This window comes from Antedon bifida, chromosome 2, assembly GCF_963402885.1.
Source record: "Antedon bifida chromosome 2, ecAntBifi1.1, whole genome shotgun sequence".
Classification (NCBI taxonomy): domain Eukaryota; kingdom Metazoa; phylum Echinodermata; class Crinoidea; order Comatulida; family Antedonidae; genus Antedon; species Antedon bifida.
The window spans coordinates 36,324,834-36,349,184 of record NC_136227.1 but is presented as its reverse complement, the minus strand read 5'-3'; the positions used below and the strand labels follow the sequence as shown (position 1 = coordinate 36,349,184).

Below are 24,351 nucleotides of genomic sequence, written 5' to 3'. Positions count from 1 at the left end.
CCAATCAAATTTGGCGATTGTAATTGACTGTTCATTGACCAATCAAAATTGATCTAAGGTTTAAAGGGCATTGCGCTTTTTTTTCGAACTTTGTATACGTAAATATTTTTCAAACCAGTTGTGCCTTGTATTTACGTTGGATTTACTGTCTTTTTATACAATCATCATTACAAATATGGGAAAACGTAACCGCAACAGTAAGTTATATGATAATTGTAATATTATAATACTTGAAACAGTGAAAAAATGTAGGTTTAGTAGGCTAGCCCCCGGCTCTGTCTGATATTCCTACTAAACACAAAGCATCCACCAGCAGCAGGTCGGGGCTGACACGCGGGTTGATTGGTCATTGCGACGTTGGTCATAAAGGGCTTAGCCCAGTAGGGGCCTACGCGGAATCCGCCTTAGCTAACATTAACACCATTCGAGACTATAATTTTTCATAACTTGTTTTATTATAATAGTAATTATTAATTAAACTTGCAATAATATCAATAAAAACAAGTTTATTCTGTATGTAGGCCTAGACTGTGTTTAATTTAATGTTTTACTTGTATAATAAATACAAAGTTAGACTTACATTAAATTAACAGTTGAAATAAATTTTCTATTTTCCAGGTAAAGCTGCCAAGAAGCTAACAAATGATGCGACGGCTTCTCCTTCTGGGCCACTCAAGAAATTTTCTCCAAATAGAGAAAGACCAGCAGAAAAAAATGTAAAATTATGTTCAGATTTTCTAATTGTCTCTTATTAAATTTAATGAATAATGTACAAACCATGCTGGATAAATATACAAATGGTTTAAATCACAAAACAAAGTGTTGATAATTTAGTTCTATAGATTAGAAAACATTAAACAATTTTTAGTTACATTGTTATAATTGTAATAAATTATAACTTTAAATATTTTATAGATTGATGTCCAAATAAAGTCTCCAGCTTCAAGAAAGATAACAGAGTTTTTAAGTCCTTCAAAGGCAGAAGCACAACCTCCAAAGGAAGGGACTCAGTCAACCACCGAATATTGCCACCCTATTGAAGCAATTCCAGCTGGTACGATGACATTCTTTTCCTACATTCAAGTGCTGATTACATTAATAGTATGCGCGAAACAAAAAATCCCTGTTTGATTTAAAAACTTACCTATATAAGTACCTTTAGCACTCTTTTTAATGAAATAAAAAAAGATATAAAGTTGGTTGCCTCAATTTGTGGAAATTATAAACTTGAGTTGGATATCTTGTTGATGATATTATTTGAATAATAATAATGTAAAATAATGCATAAAAAACATATTCACCTTTTGTGGCTTTCTGTAAGTGGCCCTATGTTAATCATAGAATGACATAAATCCAATGTTTTATTCACATTTTTAATTTCAGGTCTTCTAACCCCTGAGAAAACCCCAACAAAGGACAACTTGACAAAAGACGAAGCACAACCGGAAAAAAGGAAAAACAAGAAGAAACCCTTAGTGAAGGAGCTGTTTGTTCCATCAACCAATGAGGCTCAAGGTACCGATACAACGTTGGAAAGTGTAGCGGATTGTGCACCGAGTGATTGCCAATTTGTGGGGCCTACAAAATCTCCAGAAAAGAAAAAGCCTTCAAAACCAAGGTATTATTTGCTATCCTCAAACGTGTTTTTTCAAAGTAGCCTCATAAAGTTTCATTTCAAACTTATTTCTGAAAATATAAATATTATGGATTCTTTGTTTTTTAGTAAAAAGAAAGAAGAGAAGCCGCAAACAACAACACTTACCAACTACTTTCCAATTAGGAGAAGCAACAGAAAGAGCAAACGACAGCTTGCGGTAGGTGTTCTTTATCAAATCTTTAATTACATCAAGTTCTCTGTCTACACTACAAAAGTTTGCTGTACAAATATGCTAGTGAAATGACATAATGTCTATATATGGGCTTTTTTTGTCACATAAAATTTGATAGTGTAGACTGACCTTTACATTACCTGTGTATTTTATGAATCAAATTCCTTACTTTTAAACATTTATTCTACAAAATGTTGTTTACCTTTGCGTCTTACTTCATATTATAGATTGAGAAAAAACAAAGAATTGAGGAAGCTATTCTGGAGAAGAAAGAAGAAGGTATTGAGGTAAGGTTTACAAGATTAACATAGGTATAACAATATGTAACATTACACAGAACATGGGTCCCTTTAAAAAACAAACTTCCTCGTTTCACCTGTTACACTCCATCCCCTTTCCAATTCAAATCTCTCCTGAAAACTCACCTATTTCGAGCTGCGTGACTCCGGTAAAGAATGCATTATAAATGTTAGATTTTTTCTATCGTCTAAAGGTTAAAGACATTGTAGGTAAAGGTAGAGGGGTAGTAGCCACAAGACACTTCAGTAAAGGTGACTTCATTGTAGAGTATGCTGGCAATTTAATTGATAGAAAAGAAGCAAAACTGAAGGAAGCTGAATACCTACAAGACACTAGCATAGGATGTTATATGTACTACTTCATCTACAAGAACAAACAATACTGGTAAATAATATCAATACATTGTTTGAAGGTTTGCATGGCGAAATCAAATGTTGATATAAAGTTTGCGGTACACCACGTATATTAGTTCTGAAAAGATGTTGTTCTTTTCAGAACTAATATACGTGGTGTACCGCAAACTTTATATCAACAATATCAATACACATTCATTGTAAACTTATTCTACATAAAATTACAAATGTGTTTGTCTAACAGCAAAAAAAAAGAGTTCTACTGTATAAGAAACAAAACATGAAACAATAGATGTTGTGTACGTTAAATGCACAGTGCATTATGTTTAAATATGGGTGTGTGCATGAACCCCTCCCTATCTTTACACCACAGCGACTACTCCCAGGAAAATAACCTGATATCCATTTGAAGCTTGGTATGCTGAAGCATTATGTTAATGCCTCGAAATAATAATGTACTTAACATCTGTTTAAGCCACTCCTTAAGTGTGGACTTAATACACCAACTAATTAAACCTGTTTATTTTCTTTTTTTTAGTGTGGATGCAACAGCAGAAAGTGGCCGTCTTGGCAGGCTAATCAATCACAGTAAACATGGCAACTGTTGTACAAAGCTAACATCAATTGACGACACACCCTACCTCATGTTGTGCGCCTCAAAAGACATAGAAATTGACCAAGAGCTGCTCTATGATTATGGTGATAGGGATAAAGAGTCACTAGAAGCCCACCCATGGCTAGCACTATAGTTATTTGTGTGTTATTATTTAATAAGTTTAATTCATAGTTTTTATAATAAATGATAACAATTGCCAAAAAACGTTTTATGACCGACGTAGCACAGTAATTACAGTCAAGTCTTAATAAATGTGTGTCTACGTATTTATATTATCATTCAAAATAAAATCATGCTTTTTTTTTGTTATTATAGGTGTTTTTATTTAGTTTAACAGTTTAATTTTCTTGTTAATCAGATAATAAGTCATTTATGATTAAACTGTCGTTTATGTTTAAACTAGCATTTAAGTTTCTACTATCAGTTTAAAATATAATTTACTTGGTGCTTTGTGTGGTATTATTCTAAATTGCTTGTTTAATGTTTACCTTTTGTTCAAGGTTTACAAAATTACCCCATATTTTTTATTTTAAGATTTTAGATATTTAAAACAAATAATGGGTATGCCACTGCCAGAGAGTAATGAACAGTAATCATGCAGGCTGTGTACTCTAATAGTGTAAAGAAGGAGTTATTAGTATGCTATAACCCCTTGATGTAAATAAGCTACAATGCATATAATAAATTTGTAAATAATTGTATAAAGCCATCTCAACCTTAGTGTCGTGTACACACTGTTTTTACTGAATAAAATTCGCATTTTCTAATTATTTGTCTATTTCTGGATTTAAACCTAACCTTGTAACATCAAATAGATAGTAAATAATAGGCCACAAACCATTACAGAGCAATGAGAGAACACAAGATCTACACGGCATAACATTTATCTAAAGTACGTTTTCCTCAAGACATAAACATTTGAGTTGCAACACTAACAAATGAGCGAATAAATTCGCCTAGTGGAAAAGTCGGCTCAATAGGTGACACAAAGACAACAAAAATCTGGTACTAACCTCTACTATCAAATAACCTATGGCATGCCTTCTAAAAGCATTTCTAATTGTGCATTCAAATTGACTCTACCCGTTAAACAGGACGATGACCTATGGCATGCTTCATCTAAAATGGTGTGCTCTCAATTGTACATTGTATTTGTAGCATTAATCCTGCTGGATAAAAAGAGATTGTTAGTAATACACTTTATATAAATAATATAACAAAATGATTTGTTGAAATATTACATGTTATGGCTATATTGATGATACGATAAAACTTTATTGTCACAACAGCAAAAATATACAGTTATGAGTTATGGGTCCTTAGGTACACTCGAGTTAGTATGAATATAACATAAATTACAAGACAAAATAAATAATAAACAGGGAAATGTAACAGAAACATGAGTAATTAGCGGACTAGCGTTTGAAATCTCTATTATACAACCTGATAGCTGATGGAATATGTGTTTCTAGATCTGTTTGTTTTGACTTTGGGGTGATTGCAGAGAGTACAACTGTACTGCATTTACATAATTGTTTCGCTTTCTTACGATGTTTAGATTAATTAAACATTTTTTATTTAAAAGTGAAATACTTTACAAAGAATCACTAATTTTGAAATCTGTTTTATTAATCATCAGAAACACATTAATATTGCACATGTCATTGTCACACAATTAATATTTCATAGTTAATATTATATGCACCCGTTATCATACATAATATAGTAGTTGCAGATTCAGCATTGCAACTATTTACCAAAGATCACACTCTTTGCTGGTAGGGCCACACCCCTGACTTAGGAACCACACCCCTAACTTTGGGACCATGTGGGGACCACACCCCCGACTTTAGAAACAGACCTTTCCTGGGAGAGCACAGACCTGGTCTGAGACAGGATAGTGATTTGAGGATATATTTATATGTTTTCATTACATCTAGGAAATAGGAAGGTTCACAGCAAACTTGAGCACCATTTTCACATCAATGAGTTCATCATCAGCATATCATGCATAAATGTATAATATTTTATATCAAACTGTTGAGTAAAACAAATTTGGATTATCAAACAATTGCATAATCAGATATTAAAGTTGTAAGTAAGTACCTGATTTAAAGTGTTGTGAAAATCATACATACAAAGAGTACATTATTTGTGTAATACAATACAAAAAATAGCCAGTAGTATAAATAGCAAATACATAAACATCAAGTATAAATAGGCATTAGTATAAATAGCCAGTTTATAAAGAGTAAAATATATTTATTATAAAATTGTACACAAATCACATTTTTGTTTAAAATGTTAAATTTCATTATTTTGGTCATAGTTTAACAAGAGTTCTTCACTATTATTACACTCTTTGATTGAATATAGAAGATGGTATTTTGTATGATCATGTGATAGCACCCTTCGTGGTTTGATTTTAAAAGACCGCCCTCGTTGGTTTTGATTTATATAATCCTGCGCAAATTGTCTGTTTGCTGCCGATATGTCTGGAAGTGCCACATATTCATCAACCTGAAAGAACATGTGTAATTAATTAATCTTATATACAGGTGGTAAAACAAAAACATTTTGGTACAAATGGCGTGTCATAATTAATAATGGAATATACTGTAATTTATATGATGAATGACTTTGACATACATTATTCACATCACAATACTATTTGTACAAATAAACAATTACTATAAAACATAAATTAACCTATTTCTAATTAATATCAATATGATATAAGCAAGCATAATATTATAATTTAGATAATTCCATTTATACAAGATTAAGTTCCTTGAGAATCTTTGATAGGAAGTGCATGCTAGAAATCTCTAAACTGTATATTATTATGAATTAATATTCGTCCACTTACGTCCATCCAAATACAGTCAGTAATCTCATGTTTACAAAGTGATATCTCTGAGCTTAAAGCTTTCATTTCACAAATGAAGTACAAGTCTGATTGTCCAAAACGAAATCCATGTTGATGTCGGAATGACACGAGTGATATAAATTCTGAATCAATACCGGTTTCTTCAAATACTTCTCTTTTAGCTGTTACACCCAAGTCTTCTCCTATAGTGATATAAAGAAATTTAAAAGTAATGATACAAATTAAGTAGACCTTACAAAGGAATACTTAAAATAGTTAATTATACCAAGGCAATTTAACAACAGGATGCTGAGCTCTGGAGATCTAAGCATTTATCTGTGGCTGTGACACGACCAGTGTCACACCCCTAAACAGACACCGCTCGCCATGGAGAATAAGTACACACAGTAGTACAGTACTGTTGGTATTTGTCGCAGCCAGACATAACATCAAAGAACCTTTACAAGTTCCTATCTTGGCAAGCTCAGTTTCCTGTTGTTAGTTTGCCTTGATTATACTGTGGAGGAAATTCTTATTTATTTCCTCCATGTAAACCAACCTGGATCAGCCATTCCTCCCGGAAGTTTCCATTGGGCTTTTTTATGGAATCGTTCTTTCACCAAAAGCACCTGATTAAGTTCATTAACTACAAAACCTGCAACACCTGAAGAGAATAAAGCTTTCTTATTAGCAGTTATTCACATCAATAATGTTTTTATCGAGTAATTCAAAATATATTAATTGCCATGTGTAAAGCTCTGTCTACACTATCAAACTAGTTTGACAAAAAAGTGTGTGCCCAAATATGGTAGTGATATGACATCATCATGCCCATAGATGGGCACATGAAATGTTTTTGTCACATAAAATGTGATAGTGTAGACAGCGCTTTATACCAAGTAGTCGGTCCTACCTACGTAATGCGTTGTATAACCTGGAAGCTGATTAGGCTCATTTGTTGGTAGCCATTTTATCATCATAACATAATCTTTCTGTGCATGATGGAAAACAAAGCCATGCTAGATGGAAGAAATGCAAAAGGTAGAAAGAAAATTGATGATATCCAGGGAGGTATAAAATAGTGTTTCCAAATTAGGCGGCTTTTGTAAACAAAAGTTTAAAAAGGGAGGGTCTAAAACACTCACAAAAATGGTTAAAAAATGTTTTTTCTATTATTGCTATTTTAATTGAAAAGTTTATATTACATACACTAAAGCAGCAGAAACACTTAATAAACAAGTGGAAGGTATTAAATATAGAAAAATATGAAATAAAAACATTAAAAGCAGAAGAAACACATAAATAAACATGTGGAATATTAAATATAGATTAGGAAATAAAAAACATTTAAAAAAATAAATTAAACATGTGGAACACAAAATTTAAGCAAAAGCTCAGCTGCATGAGCCCAACCCATGTGCGAATATACTCAAGCGAGGTTCTGCACGGTATAGGAAGATGATGATGAATATTTAGTCTTCTTTGAGAACCTGCCTGGTATTACCTTGACAGCTTCAGCTATATACATTGAACACTCTATTGCGATGTTCAGCCAGACACCTCGTATTCCTTGCTCTTTCCATTCTTGTAAAGAATCTATCAATGAGAAACAATATTTTAGAATTTTCTGTAAGGTTTGGTTAATTCATGGTTAATTGAAGTAAATAATTAAATACTAAAAATGAGTACAGATACTCACATTGAAGACGATCACTGAACTCGGATTCAGATTTACATTTTTGATCCTGAACATTTACTATAATGCCACTGAAAATGTCTTTCTTGCCCTCAAATACTTCCATCCTAAAAGAAAAAGGGAAAATGAATGAAAAAAAATCAATGAATGTATTGTTTGTAGTAGGCTACACAGTATTTAATTTTATTTTAAATAGATAGATTAGATATATCATCCATCATTGTTGAATCGAATAAGGTAAGTTATTTCAATTGTTAAAGTTTTAGACAAAAACAAATAGAAAGAAATTGTGCCAAGGAAGGCAAATTCAAACTACTGTAGTAGGCCTGTAAAAAAATGCGGATTCTACTCCTCCTCCACGCACATTCAACCGGTGGTGGAGGAGAGGTCGACTACTCGACTCCACCACCATCCTAGACCTAGCTAGGCTATCTTAATCTTAGTATCTAGTGTTTTCTGATAATACTGTAGTAATAATAATAGTTTAATTAATTAGAAATTGTAGAGTTTAAATACCTGAACCATCTGCTAGGTTTTGACTATCTTTATACGCCAACAATTGTCCCCACCCTCTGCTCATTAAAATACTGACCACCAATCTGATTTTGTGTTTATATGACACGGTTCACTGAACATATCGTTTCGTTATTTACAATTACCCGTGATCCTGTCGGTGACACCTTTTGTGGTTTTTCATTTCTGATCTGAGGTTCAAATTAAACTCACGATTTTGTAATTAAACATGGATATTTCGAGGGCTAATAGTGAGTTTTAATTTAAATGTTATTCTAAGGATTATAATCTACAACATAAAATACTTATTTCTTATTAATACGATATAAATACATGTGATAAAATATTCGATCTATGACTCGAGAGCTAGGCTAGCCAAATGGTCATTTCGTAGGAGATGAGTGCGTGCTTCCTTGTGAACAAAGCAAATAAATATTGACGAAATGCCTAGGATTACTTACTTGTGCCATGCATTCAAAATAAAGAAAGAGGTGCTCGAAAATTTCGTAGCATTGAAATAAGAAAGTTCATGTAAAACTATTTTTTATAAAAAATACAAAATTCAATCATTATTTTATACAATACAATATATTACATTATACTAGCAATCATTTCATAATTAAATTTTAAAAATGTTTAAAATAATTGTTTTTGATTTTACAGGAAATTCACCTGCTATTATGAGGAATGAGGTAAAGCCAAAGCAATCCGTATACCACCAACATCATCTGAATGGGGAAAGAACAGCAGCACAGGTGGCTGTAGCCAGAGCTCTGGGACAGCAGGGAAGCGGACATTCATCCTCAGGTAAAAAGGTCACTACATCTTGATACAGAGATGGCTCAGTCAGGGTGTGTCAGAGCAGTCAGTGCCAACGATGACATGCTGCCTTTGTGCTTGACGATAACTCTTTCCACAGTACTGATTAGACATATTAATAAGGAGTACTTAGCAGGCTTCCAAAAATGTTTATAAATATTTCTTTCTCTTTTTATTTCTCTAGCACAACAAGTACAAGTTTCACAGCAAAGGGTGTCCGCTCCACAGAGCAAGTATGCAGAGCTACTAGCAGTTATTGAAGACATGAGTAGAGATATAAGACCAACATATGCCGGAAGTAGAACAGCAACAGAACGACTGAAAAGAGGTAGAGAAATAAAATTAGCATTTTAAAATTTGTGCACATAAAGAAACATCGAATCATGTCTTCCTCTTATTATTATTTAAACATAATCAGTGCATCTATTGGTTTTTACACATGTTATATGTTCTAGAATTTTCATATAAACAACAAAGAAAACTAAACAAGATATTTACTGTAAACTATTTCTTTTTCAGGAATCGTCCATGCTCGAGCTCTAGTTCGTGAATGCCTTGCAGAAACAGAACGTAGTGCACGCACATGACACCTCAACATACTGCCACAATTCCTAATTTAAGAATTAAACTAAAGAATATTCATACCCTCCCCCATTTGTGTTAACATCATGCGTCTGTATTGAACCTACACATTTATGAAGAGTAAAAATACATTTTTAAACAACAAGAGAATGTCATTTTATATTTAAATTAGTAGTGATGCAGTTTCATCAACATTATTTAAAAACAATCAATGTTTTTGATTATTATTAAAATAAGAAGGTTCACTAATGCAAAAAAAAGGAGTAGAAATACAATACTGTACATGTTTTTTTTTTTTTTTTTAGCTATTCAAATGATTAATTTGTGCTCAATGGCTAAAAAGCGCTCACTGGCTAAACCCAGGGGCCTCAAAACTTAAGGGGTCCTAATGCTGCAACTACCCAGCATTGGAAGGCCCCTTTTGAGCGCTAAACCAGGGGTCTTTTCCACCCGCATTAAACCACTGCTTTCTATTGTGTTTCCTTATTCTAATAAATTGATAACCTTGTTTTGTATCCTTGCTTAAAAAGACCTAAATTGTGAAACTACACACTATAAATTTCAAGGTGAAGAACATTAATTGTAAAACTTGTTTTGCAATATCCTAACTGGTACTGAATATTTAACAATTGATAGCATATATGTATACTGTATCATGTTTGTAATAAAATAATTGTTGAGTTACTGAAAGAATTTGATTTCTTGTGCTATTACGGAGGTGGGTAGGAGTGTGATACAACAATACAGATAACAATAAAAAATAAGAATATTTTACTTTGGAATACCAGAAATGTAGCTAGAAGAAGTGTTAATTGCAAAAACACTACTACTACTCTATTACAGTCTGCCACAAATATTTTTATATAAATGAAAATTATATACAGTTATTACTATTTTAAAGTATTTTTGTATCTATGAATTTTTATAAAATAATTGGCTTTACCATAATTCATTAAATTCGTTATTTCAGTGGAAAAAAAATGTTTAAAAAAAATCCATAAATACTACAGGATAATATTAACATACTTCAAGCAAGTACCAGTAAAATACTAACTAACTTACAGAAGAAAAAAACTGTGCGTCGGCCGGGAATCGAACCCGGGACAATTGCTTGGAAGGCAACTATGTTAACCACTACACCACCGACGCATCTGGGAAAACACCGTTTCCATTTGCTAAAAGTCAGTAAAATGCTGGTCTATTCCATTTGGCAAATAGGTAAATCAATTGAGATTTAAATTTTACAACATTGGGGGCGCTATAGCCTATAAACTTAAATGTTTTCACAAACAATAAACAGTATTGGCGAGTAATCTTACCGTATTTACAATAAATTGACACGAATAAGACGTTTTCTTTAGGAAAAAATTTCGACTTTTTATTTCAAATGTAAAATTTTTATTGTAGGCTTACCATTTACATAACTTGATTTCAAATGAAGGAATAGAATGTATACCATCTTTTCACCTGTTACCTCTTAATCTATTATCATTATTGAGGCCAAACTTACATTCTCCTGGCGAACATTAAGCAAGGGTGACCAACAGGTGTGGCGCTTGGGTGATCAACAGGTGTGGTGCTTGGTGACCAACAGGTGTGGCGCTTGGTGACCAACAGGGGGGGGGGGGGGGGGTTTCACAATAGATAAGCAATTATACAGCTTATACAGAAGATGTGAAAATATGTACTTCTACACAAATTTACAATTTTATTCTTTGAATTTGACCCGAAGGAAGGCCAAGTGTAAACAAATTATTAATCATTCATGAATTAATATGGAAATATTTCACTCATGACACCAAGAACAAATACTAAATATGGTTCCTATCTAGCTAGGAACAATTACTACAGTACTACACATTAAAAGCAAATTGTATTCATATTATCACCAATTGTAGAAACCCTACAAGATTATAGGGACTAAAGTTCATTTTTACTAAAGTACACTAAGAAACAAGACTTTACAGAAAACCAGACTTTTCAGGAAAGCCCAAGGTTGCCCGGTGTTGGTTCCGTTGACTGTATATCATTTTTGGTTGCTAAGGAACCTTAACAATCAACTTGTAATGAAGACATTTGAAACATTTGTGTGTTATTGTTTTACAGCTGAGAGTTTTCACTCCAAAAAAAATTGAGGTTAAACTTTTGAAGTTTTAATTATTTTGGTAGAGTGTGTCAAAATACACAATGAGTGGTTTTTTACAAGCCATAGAATTTGAGACTTCTGTCCATTCCTGTGGAGGCAAGGAAGCCTGCATGTTGTCCAAAACGTACACCAGTAGCTAATCCATTATGGTCTATGAAAAAACAACAAATCATCATTGAAAACGTAGTTGTAAGTACCATACTTATTTTAATCAACAACAAAAATAAATCTTTGAATATAAATATCTATATTTACATTTGTATACCACAAGCTTAGGGTGGGAAAGTTAAATACGATTGGCACTTAAGTATGGATACTTACCTGTAAGTACAGCAAGCTCCTGCCACTGTTTACACAGGTAAACACGCACATCAGATCCTGCTACAGCTAAGTAAGTACCACTCTGATCAAATGACAAAGATTTCACCTGAAAAACAAAAACATTTCTTTCAATTCAAATAGTCATAATAAACTATTTAATAATTCAATGTTACAATAAAATAATTCATCAAACCATAGTAAAAACAGTTTTTTCTTAACTTAATGTAAAATTCTAAAATAATAAATTTGTTGCTCACCTCATAATGGCTATCCAGAGCAATGTTTTTGAAATTCTTCAATTTCCGCAAATCCCAGAGTTTGACAACAGAGTCATCAGCAGCAGTTGCCAGATAATAACCATTCTCAGAGAATGAGATGGCAGTGATTGGTCCAGAGTGACCTGGGAAATTGGCAACATTGGTTCGCTCTTTAAGATCCCAAATCTTGATGACACTGTCACCGGTACCGGTTCCAAAGATTAAACCATCAGGATGGAATTGGGCACAAGTCAATGCTGCAATGGAATATGACATTTTACACATTTAATTACCTTGTGTAAAAATCTCACCTGTTTCAAGAAATGTTTTTTTTGTCTTTTAGTGCAGTGAGACATTCAGTAAATAGCGCTTTATAAATTTGTATATAAATTATTTTCTGTATAAAGTATAGTATAAAGTCTTCCTGAATATGTAGTGATATTTACTCTATTTGGTTATAAAAACTTCTAATGAAAGCGATTATTATTCTGCTAGAAATTAGAAATAAAATTTAAATAAAACTGGACTTGTACAGTGTTTCTCTTGACACAAATTAAAGATTAATTAATAATTCTTACCATGCCCAATGGAATCATCAGAAACTTTAGTAAGAACACGTCCAACATTGATATCCGAGAATGCCCAGTGACGATCTTCAGAACAACTTAGCATGTAATCACCGGTTGCATGAAGACTAAGCCCAGTCACAGCGCCATCGTGAGCACGGATTGTCTGAGCACATGAGCCGCTGGCCACAGCCCATACACGAATGGTTGAATCAGGAGAAGACGAGAAAACAACATCCTGAAATAAAATGTTTTAATTAATTAATTGATAATTATTTTTCTCTTTTCTGGGGGCAGTTCACTTTTATTGCACATATGATAAACAATGGATATTTAAGTGATATTACACAGTCTGAGGTTAAAAGATTATAAAAATGTTTTGATATTGTTTTGAAATCTAAATATGATAAAACAAATAAGTATACAGAAAAAATTGATATTACAGAGCTAATAAATGATAATAATGACAATTGACATCTGTACATTCCTTGACAATATTAAAATTACATGGTTCTGATAGAAGCAGGTATTTGGTACTTTAAGGATACCTTCCATAAACATTCTAAAACCAGTAATTTAACTTAATCTATTCAAAAAACTACATTAGAATAAATACAAAGAATGGAAACAAAATGCTTAGAATTGTTCACCTTGTTGGGATGGTAGATAACATGGTTGACCTTCTTGGTGTGACCTTTTAAGATCGTCTCCACTTGTTCAGTCTCCTTGTTAAACACCACCACATTACGATCAGCGCCACCAGTCAGAATCTTGTTGGTGTTGGCAGCCTGGATATCCAAGGCTAATATACCAGGATTACTAGCACTATGTAAACCCTATGAAACACAAAATCAAATAATAATCTAAAACATATTAAAAATTTCACAAAAGTCGGTTGTAGAATAACAACCGACAGATATTCTCAACCCTACCTCATTTCACTTTAAAAACACATGGTGATTATTCACCATGCAAACGAATTTGACATCAAAGAAAGCAACTTAGCAGATTGGAGTTATAAAACTTACTGGATGCGAAGACTGGGCACGGAAACTGCGGATCTCTTCGGCGGGCATAAGGTCTTCTGGAACCTTCTTACCGCGTTTCTTACGCTCCGCAGTAAGCAACGCAGCTTTGTCTTGTAACTGAAAAGGAGAACAAATCAAGATAAATATGCTAAATTGTATCATTAATTTTATAATCATATATAAAAATACCACCAAAATTACGAGTGAGAATCAATCATAAGGCATTTAATGAAAATGCAAACAGTCATAACATTATGTGACATGTTACGAGAAATCTATTCTTATCATCAGAACTATAATTAACCTACTTAACACTTATACACCTACTTAACAGTTGTATTTAAATGAAGCAATAATATCTGGTACATTTAAGGACATATTCATTGGATTAAAATTAAACAAAAATAAAGCGGCACCTTTTGGATGACCTCTTCTGACATGCCAATCATCCCAGCTTCCTCCGCTTCCATTGGCTCAGCCAGCTGACTGGGTTGTACCATACTCCCAATAGGGGCAATACCTGGTGCTGCCTGGGGTTTCAGAGTAGCAAGCGCTGGAAATAAACATATGGAATGTGTTTTATTTATGGATTTTTAATTTCATTAATGGAATGGGTGGACTATTCAATTCCATTGAAATTGATCATAGGGCCCTCAATAAAATTTATAAATACATACAAACATATAAATAGGCCCTGTTTCTGCTGCCAAGAAAATACCGTATTTTATACGGTATTTTTTGAATACCGTATTTATACCGTATTTTTTTGGCAACAGAAACTGCGCTCATAAAAAAAATACCGTATTTTGTATACCGTATTTTCCCCACAAAATTTGTGGATAAAATACGGTATTTGTAAATTTATACCATATTTTTTGTACCCTTTTCTGCTGCCAATAAAAAATACCGTATTTTTTTTTACCTGCGACATGAGGTCAACATTGTGTTTTTATTTTCTGTCGCTGTCAGCTGTTTTACACACGTGTATAGATATATTCGGCGAAAATGTGGAGCGAAGACGTCACACTATTTACTATATAAATCTGTGTGGGGAAGGAGGGGGAGCTAAATGTCCGGCCAACTAAAAGGTAATAAAAGGGACAACCACATTTATAAAGACATTTCTAACAAAATTAAGCAGGAGTACGGAATAGACTTGTTTCCAAAGCAAATAAACTCAAAGCTGAAGAGCCTGCGAAAGCAGTACAACATTGCAAAAGACAATAACTCGGGGAGGGAACGAATTACTTGTCCCCATTACGATGTTTTCTGTGCTCTCACAACATCTCTATCACTAGGGCTAGCCGGCCCTGAAAGTGAGGCGTAACTTCCTTTATTGCGACTTTTAATTATCGACCAAATAAATGAATGGCAATTTGGGTAAAAAGGATGAAATTTAACACGACCACCCAAGAAGTATTGTTAGCAGAAACGGGGTACTAAAAAATACGGTATAAAAAATACGGTATAAAAAATACCGTATTTTTATACCGTATTTTGAGCAGTTGCAGCAGAAACAGGCCCATAGTGAACAAAAGCTACTGTATATCTCAATCTGTACATTAACATTTGATGGATATGTAATACAAAAAAATAAATCGTTTAGGTTGGAATTTTAAAGAGTTAATGTCAAGAATGAAATTTTCAGAATGAACCTGACAGTGTTCAAATGTAATTATTTTAAACTACAAGATATAATTCTAGATTACAATTAACATCTTAGGAAAGTTTAATATAGTATTATATTGATTCACTTGTTTTGGACAATTAAGGATCTAGAACTCTTTATAACTTGCTATAGTGAAGAACCACAAACACAAACCGCTAAAACAATTACAAACTATTATTTTATTTAAAACACTGGTGGCAGCAAATTGAAGAATAAACTTTTAAATCTAAACTAAATGGCTTTTATTACAAAAAAACCCCATTTAGTTTCATTTACTAAAAATAATCTACTAAAATAATATCTTCAAAGAACTTGCACGCACACTCTACTTTCAATTGAGATAAAAACAACTTAATTTGTAATCTAAAACAAAAATGCGTGATAGAAAACAAGAATAAAACAAGTACTAAAATGTCTACAAAATGCTTGTGTAAACAACATTACTGATTTTAAAACATTGTGGAAACAAGTGAAACTATGCTTATCATACAATGATTTTTTTAATTTAGGCAAATTTCCAAGGATAACCATAAGTGAATTAATTCACTATCCTTCTTAAAGGTGGCAATCTGTTTACAATACAAACATACACATGGTGCTCTACATAAACAAAGTCATATTACTATTAGTCTTTGGGATTGTAAATTGTCATTAGAACAAATCCTGACATGACAGGACTTGAACCAAGCACCCTTTGATTGGTAGCCGGCATCATAACCACCAAGCCACAACTTCACTCTATACTGATGGTTGGCAACATTTACCAGTGGTCAATTTCAAATAGTTTTTTTGAATGGACAAACAATAATAATAAACAGAACAGGAAAACAAATCTACCCACAAACCTTCACGAGCTGCTGTCACTTCCTTTGTAAGTCTAGCAATCACACGACAAGCTGCGTCATGTTGATAGAGGGCGTGAGAGAGTTCCTGACGGGCTGTTTGTAGTTGTTGACGAAGGGTGAAACTGTGTAACATACAAGCATCCCATTCATCCTGGAGAAGCTTAAGAATTGCTGGGATACTGGTGGCCGTAGGTGGACGAGGCTTCACTACTGGGCTCACTGTCAGAGAAAATAAAATGTACATAATTATATAAAATATAATTTAAAAATAGTTAATACAGTACATACATTCATGTTTTTTTCTATTTTTTGTTTTGTTTATCTTTTGGATTGTATTTTCTTTATTATTGCTGTTAATTTGCATAATTGTACTGTACAGTAGTTACAGAAAAAAACAGATCATCATGGCAAACTGATCCAAGGCCAGGCTTTTTAAAATAGGACAATTATTATTTCTCAACCTTTGACATCAACAAGCATATCTTCAGTGAGCACCTCTCCTGTAATTGGGTCCACTCCATTTTCAGCAATGAATTTTTCGATTAACCGTCTTTCAAAAATGTTGTTAGACACCGGTGATACGACAGGGTGTTCAGGAACCTCATGACTTACTGAAATATTAAATCAAATCATATTTTAATTAAAATGATGATCCAACTATCTATTTAAACGTACATAGCAGCGAAGTAGGCCTATTATAGTATGATTAATTAAGTTAAGTTACCATAATTATTAATTACCCACAATCAAACAAAGCCAAATTGAGATTTGAAATTTATGTTGGATATTCAGTTGAAGAAACATCAATATTTAATTTATTATACTTAATTTATTTCGTCGTTTTGGCAAAATTAAAAAGATCAACAGGTCACAAAGAACAAAACACTTTATATTATTGATTTTAGGACCTATAATATGGCGATGCTAGGTCGGGACGTGTGTGTACAGTGTTGTCTAGTATAAACTAGTGAACAGCATATAACTAAGCTACTAAGTAGGATCCGGTCTAGGCCTACCTGGGCCTCGTCACTAACTTAACTAGGCCCTAGGCTAGGCCTAGTCAAAGTTAGGCTAGCTTAGCGAAAATAAAATAAGCCACGATTTTATCAGTATATATTTGAATCTAAACATCAATCAAATGAATAACTATGGTCTTACTCGAGCAAATAAGTGCCATTTTCTAATTAAATTGTACCAGACTTTGATAAACTCGTATCAATTCTCATAAATTGTTGTTTCCTCCTCTGCTAAACGTACGCCGCACAGACCGTTTGTTTTCAGCAGGAGCGCATCAGCAGGCTAGGCCTAGCTAGCAGTTAGCGTTTTCGCGGTGCTCCATGCTTGCCGAGGTTGCCAGAACATTGCACAGATTTGCCCAATGTAGCCTATAGTCGAAACAAAAAATTACATTTACATTTTCGAATTTAAAGAAAATTGATTTATTAAGTAGGCCTAGGCATACTAGGCGCCTACTACTGTTAGCAAATGTTAGCTACAAATTCAAAAATTGGTTGTATTTTATTAGTGAAAATTAAAAATGTGAATAGTAGCCGAAAATTATATCTTGTTATACATATTTTAATGTGGATAATGATGCGAAAAGAAAGGATCGGCGCTAACAGATGAGTTGATTTGTTATTAAGTCATGAGTTTATTACATTCTTTAAAGATGTATTGTCCACCAAAAACATAGAAAATGAAAATTAAATAATACATAGAATAAGTTATTTTGTAGTTTTAATAAAGTTAATCACTTCAGTAGAAAAAAACTGGGAAAAACAATGACAAAATAAATGGTTAAATTCAGCCAAAAACTCATTTGCTGTCAACCAATTTGACTATTTTTGGTTTTTAATTACAGTTTTTTTTCTTCAGATAAACAATTTCTTTTCGATCCAATCTTTGGTCATAATGGATAACTCTTGTGACATTAAAATGGCATATAGTGTACCAAAAACGTTTGAAAAAAATATTTTTTTCAGGGGGACAATACATCTTTAAATGAGAGAAACCGTCTTTACTACTCTCATATTATTAATTTATCTTAATGTTTCATATTGTTTTATTAGTTTCGTTTAAACCGTCGTATAAACAAAACTGCAGTATCGAAATTTGTTATTAGAAAAGATTATCAGCTCCCGTAGGAAGTTTGTGCTATTGTCATGGCGGTCATTTTACACAACTTTACGCTTTTTATTATCTTATCTAAATTGTTGTTGCCATGCAATGGAAACATTTTATTAAACTCTACAATAAATGACATTTACGCTGGTGACTCGGTGACGTTGACGTGTTACGTAACGGATCAAACAAATTATGATGTAAAGTTTGCTCAACGAAGAAGCGCTGATTTTTACACAATAAGTACAAACGAAGATGTGGAAATTTCTTTATTTACAGTAAATTGTAATTTCAACACTAACACACATACGTTGATAATCAATGGAGCGACATCTCATCACACTGGGACATACAGATGTGGCGTATGTAGTAATGGATGTGCTTGGAGTAATAATGTTGATGTTAATGTTTACTCACGACCGAAAATTCCTGAATGTTACATTGATTCTGAGTATGTAATTGAAGATACTCAGGTTATATTTACCTGTGAGGCTTACCGTGTCCCTACTCCTACAAGTATTAAAGCTTGGACAATTCTGGACAATAAACGTAACGAACTTGGTCCAACACTGATGGGGGAGAAGATCTTTACTTATCCAATCGACTTGAATCACACAGCAAACGGAATTTCATTTGCATGTGAAGTTAAGTATGAACTTCCAGTTTTTACATCGAAAAACTGCACCACTTTACCATTAAATGTTATGTTTGCACCGAAAATATTTTTTTCTAAGTTTCATGTAATTTCATCTGCCGGGTTAGTGACAGTTAATATTTCAGCGAATCCTGAAGCATCTGCAGTGTACTGGCGACGGTATGATGAACACAGAGAGGCTTATTTGCTTTCAAATCAAACTTTCGCCGTCGTAAACTTATGTAAGCCGTCTACTGGCATTCGGTATATTTGTTTCATTGACGACGACATAAAAAATGGATCAATTATTGAAATAATCGCGGAGAATGCTATTGGCAATGCATCTTATATATTTTCAGCTTTTATAGATACCGGTAACTCAGTTAGGTCAACAAACATGAGTACAGTTTCCACTAAAGTAATTAAGCCTAAGTCTGCTAATATCACATTGTTATCAACTGACCGTCGTAAATTGGATTTTACACTCTTGTCAATAATATTAGCACGTGGTGGTGTACTGGTTCTTGTTGTATATGTCCTGTTTATCATGTGCCTCAAAAAGTTTATATTTTACGTGAGTAATTAAGTGCATTGCCAAATTTACCAGAAAACATAACAATCTGAGATACCGTAAATTATAAATAAGATATTTTATTTACTTTATTATTCCATAATTAACACAAATGAAACATAATTAGGATGTATATTATGAACAGAGGTACTACCTCTTAAGTATGTCCGAAATCGGACCTGAAGTATGTCTTAATATGATAAATTAAATTAGGCCTACTGTATAACAGAGGCATGGTTACGTTGTAATGAAATTGAATATGAATTAAGTATCGGCCTATTAGAAATCTTTCGTTCGTTATTTGAAATAATAGACTGTCGTGAAATCTGTAAGCTCAAATACGCAATGTTGGGTCGCGAGAATTCCCAAAATAGAATCATGGGGTCGTGGTCAAAAAAGGTTGCGGAACGCTGCACTAAGCTAATGGAATTATGAATAATTCATGAGAAAAAAAATCGATTGCTATATTTTCCGATAAGATAAATAAGAATGACAATGTTGACTGAGCGATTGTAATGTACCAATCATCCATTACATCACCTTTGTCCTGTAAAATCGTCGACTCAGAAATCAGAACAAAATGTTTGAATGATCATTAACAGCTAGCAACAAGCTATATAGCTTCTTACATACAGATTAAGCACAAATTTGTCATGTTTTGTATATTTGTATACCTTATATTGTGCTTGAAGGTGCTGTTTGCGAACGGTGTACCGTCAATGCTCCAAACTGAACCACAAATAGAAATATTACAAGCATATGTTGGACAAAAAAACGTGAAGCTGGATTGTATACGTTCCAATCCGACTAACAAGCTATCTTGGTACTTGGTGGACAAAAAATCTGAAACTCTACTGACGACAGACACATGGGTTAAATACCCACGTTTATATGAAGTGGAAGACACTTCTGGTCAAAACGTGAGTAATTATCACCTAGTTATCAAAGACATGAAAATGTCATTTGAAGGATTGTATTTATGCGAAGCTACATTGTATAACAATGAAATTATATCTATGGGATTAACAAGACTGATCGTATATGAATTACCTTCTGAACCAAAGGTTGCATGCAGTGTTGTAGAAACTGATGTCATGGAAGAGACGACATCTATAGTTCAGTGCAATGCATCTATTGGTAGTATTCCAGCGGAATGTGAAATATCGATTATTTATAGCAATTCCCCCGATCCCGTTTTCACCAACTCTACAATGGATGAATGTGGGTTTAATTGTGTCACAGTTGAAGTTTACATAACGCGTAGAATGGATTCATTCCAATGTGCTGTCTTCCACGATCTTCTACCAAACGATATAATAAGTTACACGCCGCATCTTAATGTAAGTTACCGGCCAACATTCCAGAATATTCCTGAGACGGTAGAGTATGACAGAGAAGCCGATTTGAATATCCCAATTATCGTGGATTCTAATCCTAAAGCGCATGTTTATGTGGAGTTTTGGAAAAAGTTGTTAGCTAATACACCTTCCAGCAACATTATTAGACAATTAGGTGAAATAACTGAAAACAGCTTTGTTCTTTCAATCAAAGGATCAGAAATAGGTGAAACCACATACTTTATAATCAAAGCGATTAACAGTATTGGATATGATACGCACATCATCAAGCTCTATAAAAAAGAGTGTTGTTCAAAAGAAAGTGATAAGTATGATAAAAGGTACTGGTGGTTACTAGTTCTAGCAATACCTGTGGGCCTAATAACAATATGGTGGATAACACGGCGCAATCATCGTGTAAATCAGAATCCTCAAAATATACCTTAAATGATATACCATCTTTTATTTTTATTCTGCTACTTTATAATGTTATTATTTATTACATTTTTTTGATATAGTTATCGGTATATATACTTTTCTATTTTTAAACTATGTTTGATCGTTATCATGTATACTGCTGTTTTAATATTGTAAATGAAAGCCTCAATTCAGCCATTGGCTGTTGCTATGGTCTCTTTTCATATTCGGATTGATCATGTAATATATCGAAATAAAGTACTATAAATTAGACACAAACACACCTGAGTAGACAATTGTCATTTAAATGGAGGATGGTTGGTCACATGATATTCAATAACTACCATTATTCAAGAACGAACATTCCTGAATGTTACATTGATTCACAGTATAATGAAATTTAAGATACTCAGGTTATATTTACCTTACCGTGTCCCAACTTCATTTCAACAAGTATCAGAGCTTGGACAATTCTGGACAATAATAATAACGAATTTGGTCCAACACTGATGATGAAATGTTTACACAGCAAACGTCGAAACACCAACAACCTGTACCACTTTGCCATTAAACATTACATTTCCACCGAAACTATTTTTTTCTTCTAAGTTTTAAGTAATTTCACCCATAACAGTTGATATTTCAGCGAATCTCGAAGCATCTGTGTATTGGCAAATTTTTAAAAACAGTAATGTAAGGCTCTACTCCAAACCAAACATTCGTCTTCGTGAACTTATGTAAGATGTCTTATATACTGGCATTCGGTAAATATTGCATCACTGACGACATAAAAAATACTGGATCAACAAAGTTGAAACAATAGCAGAGAACACTATTGACAATTCGTCATATACATTTACAGTTTTAGACACCGGTAACGAAAACTCGATTAACCATGAGCAGGAGGAGCGTTTCTCGTTCAAAGGGTCACATTGTTTGATAGTAGGCCTAAATTTTATTATACCCATTTGCCAATAATAATTGCACGCTGTAGATTTCTGGTTCTTTTCTGAATTTTCTGTTTGCTCATATGCTTCATGTAGAAATGAAAATTAATAATGATTCAATTCATTCATCATGAAAGATGACTTAATCGAAACGTATTGAACGCATATAAACAGAGGGGTACATTCTCATAGCAAAACATTTTACCTATAATAATACAATGTGCAAGAAATCACATTATCAGCAGAAGATAAGCTTTCCAACGATATAAAAACATTTTTAAATCCGATAAGAAAGATAGAATTTATAGAGAATTTCGACAATATTATGATCGGCTGGGGTAGAGAGAATTAGTATAATATTAATAATTTGTTCACTCGTAATAAAACAGTATTATCATTCCGCTCTATACCCCACATTGTGTGATTGTTATTCATGAAATATCACCATCCGTGTTATTGTATTGATAATTCAAATTAATTTCTAACAAAAGCCTAAACGAAACGTAAAATAGGCCAGTGTGTGAAAAATGTAAACAGGATTTTTGCAATTCCAAACAACAAGCTAAGCTCCTGCACCATAGTAATTGTAACTCAAAGGAGTGCAACTCTTTATCTGAAATTATTCAGTGCATTTCTGGTATACTAATAACACAAGTTTGTAATGTCTTTCATTTTCTCATTACACCTCATTTTGTATTTTTGTTTACTGTGTACACCGAGTTTATCATGGCCATTACCTCAACAATTTGAAGAACATCAAGAACTAAAGTTAGTCACTGCAGGTGACACGAATGTGACACTGGATTGCATAGTTCCCTATCATGAGAAGACGTTAAGTTGGTATATGTTGAATACAGAATCTGAAGATCGATTGACACATGACACTTGGATTAAAGACGAAAGTTTGTATGGTGTTAAATACGGCAATTGTATTAGAAATAACAAGACTTATGAAAATTATCAACTGATCATTAAAAACATGAACTTGCTAAATGATGAACGGTATCTATGCCAAGCTACAAGATCTTGTGACAATGAGGTGATATCTGTAACAAGATTGTACGTAATATTACCGAAAGTTGTATGCAGTATTGCACAAACTGATGTCATAGAAGGGAAAATATATATTGTTGAGTGCAAAGTAAGTGTTTCAGCGAAATGTGAAATATCGATTGTTTATAGAAATTCATCTAGGCCTATGTCCGCTATTCTGAACTCTACAACAATGAATAAATTCGGATTCAATTGCGTCACAGTGGAAGTAAACATAACTCGCAGTATGGATTCATTTCAGTGTGTTGTCCAAAGTGATCTTCTACTAAACGAGATAACCAATGACACGAGAAGTATTAACGTAAGTTATCCGCCAACATTCTTGAACATGTCGACGATTTTAACATATGACACAGAGACCGTTTTGAAGATACCGATTAACGTAGATTCTAACCCTAAAGCGGAGGTATATTGGAAGTTGTTGAATCATGAGTTGTCGGTAGATAATGTAAACTTCTATAATAAATTAAGTGCAACATCTGAAAACAGTTTTATGATTTCAATCAAAGGATCAGATATTGGTAGTGCCACATACATTGTATTCAAAGCAAACAACAATATTGGAAATGTTATACACAGCATTAAACTCAATAAAACGGAAGAGTTGAAGGAAAACGACAAACAGGAGAAACAGTACACATGGGGGGATTCCATTTTATCGGTAATACTAATATTGATAATAATAATAATGGTAGTGTATAGGGTGATAGATAACCGAGGTACTAGCGTTGTGCAGCACCAAGCCATACCCATGGATGACATCTAATGTATAGAAGTCTTCAGGTAGTACGGTTTATGTCTGGGTGGTCCACAATTCACACTTCCTCTACGGATGATTGTAGAAAAGTAACTTGAATTGAAA

The 24,351-nt window shown here is 33.3% G+C and overlaps 4 protein-coding genes and 1 non-coding gene across 5 annotated transcripts; 2 read left to right on the top strand and 3 right to left on the bottom strand.

The window, feature by feature from the left end:
- Positions 1-82: 82 nt before the first annotated feature.
- LOC144836301 (N-lysine methyltransferase KMT5A-like) lies at positions 83-3,865 on the top strand. Its single transcript, XM_078691560.1, has 8 exons — positions 83-197; positions 619-716; positions 916-1,054; positions 1,384-1,618; positions 1,724-1,814; positions 2,057-2,116; positions 2,323-2,513; positions 3,021-3,865. Exons 1-8 carry the CDS (start codon positions 176-178, stop codon positions 3,229-3,231), a joined length of 1,047 nt encoding a protein of 348 aa, XP_078547686.1. The 5' UTR covers positions 83-175; the 3' UTR covers positions 3,232-3,865.
- An 844-nt stretch (positions 3,866-4,709) lies between these two features.
- Positions 4,710-8,263, bottom strand: LOC144836299 (nucleoside diphosphate-linked moiety X motif 6-like). The gene is made up of 7 exons (XM_078691559.1): positions 8,180-8,263; positions 7,667-7,770; positions 7,472-7,563; positions 6,881-6,986; positions 6,527-6,631; positions 5,968-6,170; positions 4,710-5,618 (listed from the first exon to the last, which is right to left on the bottom strand). The coding sequence occupies exons 2-7, from the start codon at positions 7,767-7,769 to the stop codon at positions 5,403-5,405; spliced, it is 825 nt and encodes a 274-aa protein (XP_078547685.1). The 5' UTR covers position 7,770; positions 8,180-8,263; the 3' UTR covers positions 4,710-5,402.
- A 66-nt stretch (positions 8,264-8,329) lies between these two features.
- On the top strand, positions 8,330-9,604 carry LOC144836298 (uncharacterized). The gene is made up of 4 exons (XM_078691558.1): positions 8,330-8,427; positions 8,840-8,983; positions 9,180-9,323; positions 9,515-9,604. The coding sequence occupies exons 1-4, from the start codon at positions 8,406-8,408 to the stop codon at positions 9,580-9,582; spliced, it is 378 nt and encodes a 125-aa protein (XP_078547684.1). The 5' UTR covers positions 8,330-8,405; the 3' UTR covers positions 9,583-9,604.
- A 1,050-nt stretch (positions 9,605-10,654) lies between these two features.
- On the bottom strand, positions 10,655-10,726 carry Trnag-ucc (transfer RNA glycine (anticodon UCC)). Its single transcript has one exon. It is a non-coding gene; the product is annotated as a tRNA-Gly (tRNA).
- A 202-nt stretch (positions 10,727-10,928) lies between these two features.
- On the bottom strand, positions 10,929-17,768 carry LOC144834930 (pre-mRNA-processing factor 19-like). The gene is made up of 10 exons (XM_078689918.1): positions 17,568-17,768; positions 16,871-17,020; positions 16,410-16,628; positions 14,312-14,448; positions 13,896-14,012; positions 13,518-13,703; positions 12,880-13,105; positions 12,302-12,558; positions 12,045-12,150; positions 10,929-11,874 (listed from the first exon to the last, which is right to left on the bottom strand). Exons 1-10 carry the CDS (start codon positions 17,584-17,586, stop codon positions 11,777-11,779), a joined length of 1,515 nt encoding a protein of 504 aa, XP_078546044.1. The 5' UTR covers positions 17,587-17,768; the 3' UTR covers positions 10,929-11,776.
- Positions 17,769-24,351: the final 6,583 nt, after the last annotated feature.